Source organism: Cebus imitator, unplaced genomic scaffold (genome assembly GCF_001604975.1).
Source record: "Cebus imitator isolate Cc_AM_T3 unplaced genomic scaffold, Cebus_imitator-1.0 Scaffold32, whole genome shotgun sequence".
NCBI classification, from domain to species: domain Eukaryota; kingdom Metazoa; phylum Chordata; class Mammalia; order Primates; family Cebidae; genus Cebus; species Cebus imitator.
In genome coordinates, this window is record NW_016107347.1 from 8,093,023 (window position 1) to 8,100,326 (window position 7,304).

At 35.9% G+C, this 7,304-nt stretch overlaps 1 protein-coding gene across 1 annotated transcript in view; it reads right to left on the minus strand.

The window, feature by feature from the left end:
• The window catches only part of RAP1A (RAP1A, member of RAS oncogene family), a 26,666-nt gene that overhangs the window by 17,900 nt on the left and 1,462 nt on the right, over positions 1 to 7,304 (minus strand). Inside the window, exons 2-3 of the mRNA XM_017524325.2 lie at positions 4,006 to 4,074; positions 1,892 to 1,948 (exon numbers count right to left, since the gene is read on the minus strand). Of these exons, the coding sequence (XP_017379814.1) occupies positions 1,892 to 1,948; positions 4,006 to 4,074 (126 nt within the window). The remainder of the gene's footprint in view (positions 1 to 1,891; positions 1,949 to 4,005; positions 4,075 to 7,304) is intronic.

Consider the following 7,304-nt stretch of genomic DNA (forward strand, 5'->3'; position numbering starts at 1 on the left):
TACAGGCACGTGCCACCATGCCCAGCTAATTTTTTGTATTTTTAGTAGAGACGGGGTTTCACCATGTTGACCAGGATGGTCTCGATCTCTTGACCTCGTGATCCACCCGCCTCAGCCTCCCAAAGTGCTGGGATTACAGGCTTGAGCCACCGCGCCCGGCCCGAAAGTATTCTTTTTAGCTATTGGGGTTTCTGGAAACAAAGGGGAATTTTGCTGATTCAGATGCTAAAAACATTAGGGAGCAGGAGGGTGGGAAGAGGGAGAGACAGCTTGATTCAGCTGATATAAGATGTAGTTTCAGAAGGCCTTTACCAGAAGTTTGCTATGAGGGCAAAGCTCCCTGATAAGAGTTAAGATCTATTTTCCCAAAAAAGATTGGAAAAATATAGTATAATTAGTGCTATATTGTTGTATATAATCACTCCAATTTGCTTACATGCTTTTTTGAACTATCTGAAATGTTTCCAACATTTATAAAAATTATAGTGAAAAACTTTGTGCTGAATTGTCAACAACTTATAACATTTAAGCTCACCAGCCAAGCGCAATGGCTCACACCTGCAATCCCAGCACTTTCAGAAGCAGAGGCAGGAAGATCACTTGAGGCCAGGAGTCTGAGAGACTAGCCTGGGCAACACAGTGAGAACCCACCTCTACAAATTTTTATTTTTAATTAGCCAGGAGTGATGGTACATGCCTGTAGTTCTAGCTACCTGGGAGACTGAGACAGGAGGATTGCTTGAGCCCAGGAGACGGCAGTGAGCTATCACTGCACCACTACACTCTAGCCTGGGTGACAGCAAGACCCTGTCTCATAAGAAAAACAAAAAACAAAACCTCATCCATTTTAAAGTTAGGAATTGCCTAATGCATCAAGTCTATGCGTATGGAGAAAAATAAAGAAAAGCAAAGATTGCTTAATGTATGTATTTTGTGTGGCAGTATAATTGGAAACCATCATTATTAATAAAAAATTATAAGGCCGGGCGTAGTAGCTCACGCCTATAATCCTAGCACTTTGGGAGGTTGAAGCGGGTGGACTGCCTGATCTCAGGAGTTCGAGATCAGCCTGGGCAACCATGGTGAAACTCCGCCTCTACGAAAATACAAAAAATTAGCCGGTCATGGCAGCATGCGCCTATAATCCCAGCTACTCGGGAGGCTAAGATAGGAGAATCACTTGAACCTGGGAGGTGGAGGTTGCAGTGAGTGAGCTGAGATCGTGCTACTGTACTCCAGCCTGGGCAGCAGAGTGAGACTACATCTCAAAAAAATAAATAAAGGTGATGATATTAATGAAGATTAAGAAGAATAAAAGCAAATACACAATTCCATACTGTGTAACAGGCATTATGCCAAATGATTTATAATTATTATCTCATTTGCTTATCACAAACACCTTATAATATATTAATGTCATTATACTCATTTAAAGATTAGAAAAAGGAGGCTCAAAATAATCCTAAATCTTCTGAGGAAGACTTTTGCTTTCCTCAGAAAACACATATCTGTCACCAGCCCCTTGATATGTCAAAATGCTAGTGAAAAAAAAATTATAAAAAATTAATGACTACAGTGCCAAGAAACAAGGTCTTATTTAAATCCACAGAAATACAAATATTAACTAAAATTCTAAATTTAAAATACATTTAAAAAGATCACTGATAGCATAATCCCTACCTCAATGTAGGAAGAAACCCAACACAGAGATTGTCTAGGTGAGCTTTGTGTTATGTGAGCATTAACTACATCACAGTTGATTTCACACACTTAAGAATCCCTACATTCAGGTAATTTCTTCTTAATCAGAATTACTTTTACTCACAATTATTCAGATGACAAAACTTGCTCACAAATTAAAATCTATCAAAAAATGAGAAAACATCCTTACTGTCCCCGCAGTATCCAGGATTTCGAGCATACACTGTTGGCAATCGACTTCAACTTGCTGTAGGGGCAAAAAAAGAAAAAAATTAAAAAGTACATCGAAATGTCATTCTGTCTTCTTCCCACCTCTTCTATCAAAGCAACTATTAACAAATACAAAGCCTTTCTCCAACAATATGCTATAATGGCTGGGAGTAAACTTGGTACCACAATAAAGAACAGAGGTCTGAAGGACAGTCTATTAATATTACAGAAGCCATGATGGTTAATGCTGAGTTTAGATATTTTCTGACCTCTGTAATGATTCTTATTTGTTCTTATTAAAGGCAAATGTCATATTTTGAAATTTAAGAAAAACTTCAACAAACAAGTATAGTTCCAACAGAAAAAAGTATTATGTATATTTATATTATCTCCAAATAAAACAAAGTACAAAAATATTAAATGGCTCAAAATGCACACAAGACTTTGGGGTAAAGAAAATCTTGCCAACTTAGTATGTTCGAGTGGTTAAAATTTTACTAAAATATGCAGAAAATTACATACATAGTAAAATTTGAATTTAAGACATAAAAGAAACACAGGAGTACTAAAATAAATAGCACTGAGCTCACACAGTCCTCAAGACTTTAAGAAAAAGGCACTTTTCTAGAAAAGCTCTATATAAGAGATGAAATTTTATACACTGAGTTCCATTTACTCACTGGTCTTATAAAAGAAGAGAAGGTTGGTCTAAAGAATGTGTCGACTATCAGCTGTTTAGAAAACTTTTAATAAAGGGGTTAAGAAGCATTAGTCCTTTAGAATTTTAGGTACAGATCTTGCTTTGCAGTTAAAGCTTTAACTAGGAACTTATTTTGGGGAAATTTCAGTAGAACAACACTGTCTTCTAAAAATAAATGTACTAACTAAAGACTATTTTTAACTCTGCCTCTGTGTCAGATCAGACATTGATGAGAAGCATGTCTCTGTGTCTGATCAGACATTAATGAGGAGCACCACCGGTTGGACCATAAACCCATCCACCCCACCACTTATGGGACAAGTGTGGTAATCTGCAAAATTTGTAACTGGGAATGTTCAACCAATAATCAATTAGGACTATAGTTTCTCGATGTATCTAGAGCATAATTTTGTTTCCAATTTGAAGACAGTGAAGCTGCTCTGCTAGTAGTGCTTAATGAACTAACAAATTAATTCAACAAAATTATTAAAGGTAAATTCTAAAAACATCTTCAAAAGCATTTATTTCTTATTAAAGTTTAACCTTTTTAAAATATATCCTTGGCTACTAGTCTTTTATAACTCTACCCCACCCAATATATTTGAGAAATAAAATAATGAAAATTTTCCACAACTCTAGCTGGTCTTCTACAGAATATTTTTTGTCAAGATCAAGTACCTATTTTTCCCCTTTTTAAATAGACTTTATTTATTACAGCAGTTTTAGTTTTGCAGCAAAATTGAGGGGAAGGTGCAGAGATTTCCCACATACTCCCTGCCACCACAGATACATAGCCTCACCCCACTATCAACATCCTGCACCAGTGGTACATTTGTTACAACTGATGAACCTACATGAATACATCGTTATCACCAAGAGTCCACAGTTTACATTAGGATTTGCTTTTTTAATTGTACATTCTATGGGTTTGGACAAATGTATGGCATGTAACCCAACTATACTCTTAAACAGACTCTAATTTTTTAGTAGTCTACAGATTAAATATCTTTAAACTTATAAAGCTAAGCAAAAATAAAAATCTTCGGTCACTGGATAACTTCAAGCATAAAGATGGTCTTAATTTTTGGTAACAAAAGAGTAAGTTGAAAACACACCTACTATTTATATGCATTTTTTTCTATATTAAAATTCCCCACCAGGAAAATGTCCACATTAAGGAACAAATAAATCACTAATCAGTAACAGAATACAGAGCTCTGAATATCGAAGTAATATTCTGTAAGAAATATTCTATCTTGATGAAACTTTTAAAAATAGATACACAATACCTGTATCATTTCTCAAAACTATTTTCAAAAAGCAAATCCACAAATCAAATTTTAACATTATAAGGAACTACTTGTAAGCATGTGTGTACAAGTTTCACATTTTACCTTTCTGTAGGAATCTTCTATTGTTGGGTCATATTTTTCAACAAAAATTCCCTGAACAAACTGAACTGTCTATGGGGAAAAAAAAGAAACAAGAGAAATATTAAAAAGTTAAAGAAATAACTCCTTTGAATGTTACTTAACCTCACAAGTTATAATGATTAATTGAAATTATGTGAAAATTCTGGGTAAACACACAAATGTAAAATATAACATCATTATTATCTTTCAATATAAGGACATATCCATAACTAAGAGTACATTTATTATGAAAGGAGGTAGTCATGTTAAAAATTGTCATCAATACTGATGCTGACAATAGACTGTTAATTACTTTAACTTTTAAAATACAAGGATGCAAATAACATATCTGAATTAGAAATAAAATATTATCAATATTTAAACTCCTACTGCCCCTTTATATATTTATAATAACTTTTATACTATGCCCTCTGCCCTTAATGGAGTGACGAAGGTTCTAATTTTTTTTTTTTTTTTTTTTTAAACACAGGATCTTTGCTCTGTTGCCTGGGCTGGCCTTGAACTCCTGAACTCAAGAGATTCTCCTGCCTCAGCTTCCCAGGTAGCTGGGACTGCAAGCAGCTTCTGGCTTAAATTTTTAAAAGCCTTTCTAAATTGTGGTGGATAAAAAAAGAGAAAAGGAAATTTAAATTTACTGAATGTCTGCTATGTTCCAGACATTGAGCTAGTCACTTTTAATTTATAATCACATTCAAATATCACATTCGTCCCAGAAATAGTTATTCTTCCTATTTGCCAGCTGAAATTCAAATATACATCTTCCTGATTCTAAAGCCTTACTTTCTCCATTGGAAAATATTGCCCACTCATCCTTTTCAGATATTACCTACTTTTATCTTGAAGGTATCTAAAAGCACATATTAGAAAATACATATTTATCTAAAAGCACATTTTAGAAAATACATATTTATCATTAAGTAAGTGAAAAAAAGTACAGAAGATGGTTTGTTAGACAGCTTTAAAACAAGGTCTGGTACATTATTGCCTAAAAAGCAAGGGTAAGAATGTGGACTGAGATTATCTGCACTTAAATTATTCAGAGGAATATCTGATATACTATTTTAGCTTGAGCTAAAGAGTTACAGTAAACAAACTTCTTTTTCCTACTAAGCTTCTATTATTCAAAGGCAACTCAAGATATAATCACATCGAAAACTTTAACCATTTTTATCAAAATTTTATCAAAGATTTAATCACCTCACCTTCTAAGTACAACACATAATTTAAACATAAAAAGCAGTCTACGCTGGGTGCAGTGGCTCATGCTGTACTCCTAGTACTTCAGGAGGCCAAGGCAGAAGGATTCCTTGAGCTCAGGAATTTGAGACCAGCCTGGGCAACATAGTGAGACCTTGTCTCTACAAAAAATGTAAAAAGTAGCCAGAGCTGGTGGTATGCACCTGAGTCCCAGCTACTTGGGTTGGTAATACCGGAGGACTGCTTGAGCCTAGCAGGTTGAAGCTGCAGTGAGTAATGATCATGTCACTGCACTCCAGCCTGAGCAACAGGGGGAGACCCTGATCCAAAATAAAAATTTTAAAAATTTAAAGAAAAGGCAGTCTAGTATGGCTTCCTAATATGCTTTAGGCTAGAACAGAGGTTCTCAAAATATGGTCCAAGGTAGAGGCTCCCTAAGGTCAAACCATCTTCCTACAATACTAAGATGTACTCTTCTTCTCCTAAGTTTACAGTGAAATCTTCCGAAGGGTATAGATCATGTGCTATTTCAAGAGACTGGATATAGAAGCAGGTATAAGACCATGTGCCTTCTATAAGCCAGACATTAGTAAGATTTACAAGAATGCAAAACAATCCAATGCTTCTCATTTCTTTCTTACTAAAAGTAATGTTTTACTACTCCTCTGAATCTTACCCTCTGTCTTAATCTTCAGGGACATCTCATTCATTTATTCATTCATTCATTCATATAGGTTATAATTTTATTCCTCTGCTTTTCGTACTGGATCATCTCCTCTTTTCCTCTCCTGTATCCTCACTTTCCTCTCCAGTGGAGAGGAATTGCCTCCAGCATCTCTAGCATACAAATATGCTTTACTATCTCCAATTCCAAAACAAAAGCAAAACCCTCCCTTAACCCCAATATCCCTCCAGCTTCTGCCCCCATTCTCTGTTCCCTCTCATAATCAAGTTTCCTCAAGTGTCTATATTCTATTTCCTCAGCTCTCATTTACTCTTCAACCCACCCCGCTATGGTTATGGCAACATGACCTGACTAAAGCTGCTTCCTTTATCATATCCAACTACCTCTATGCGCACCTCTGATCATCGCTTTCCTCTTTTTTACCTGACTTTTGAGCAATCAAGTAAAGATATATTCTTCTATGCTATTTCCTCCAAACCTACCCACTTTCTCTTTTTTTTTGAGACAAAGTCTCACTCTGTCTCCCAGATTCAAGCAATTCTCCTGCCTCAGCCTCCCAAGTAGCTGGGACTACAGACGCGTGCCACCACACCTGGCAATTATTTTTGTATTTTTAGTAGAGACAGGGTTTCACTATGTTAGCCAAGATGGTCTTGATCTTCTGACCTCGTGATCTGCCCGCTTCTCCCGAAGTGCTGAGGTTACAGCATGAGCCACTGCACCCCGCCAATCCTACCCACTTTCTAAAGGTTGAGGGGTACTCAGGGCTCAGTCTGGGCTCTTCTCTCTCTAGTATCTCCCTAGACCTCTTTCACCCCTATGGATTTTTTCCAAAATTATTTATTTTTGAAAAGCTAATTCATGGACACAGTACGAAATTCAAAAGGCACAAAACGCTATGCAGTAGTAAATAAGCTTATCTACCATCCTTGTTCCCAGTTATCCAATCCTACTTCCAAGAAAGTAACTGATGCTATCCATAGTTTAACCTTGCAGAGATACTCTATGATTTTACGGTATCTCCCCTCAGCCTACATTTTTTAAAATATAAAACATTATATTAAAATATTATAGTCTACACTGTTTAGTACCTTTTTTCTCTCTAATAATACATCTTGGATATCATTGCATATTGGTATATAGAGAGCTGTTGCATTCTTCCTCGTGGCTGTGTTCTACTCTGAATATGTATTAAAATGTACTTAACCAGCCCCTTAATGGAATGCATTTAGGTTGCTTCCAGGCTCCTGTCACTGTAAAGAATGTTGCAATGGTTCTTGACCATGTTATTTTGTACATGTGAACTTATATGTGGGCTACATTTTTAGACAGGGAATCACTGAATTGAAAGTTATATGCCATTAAACCGACAGATATT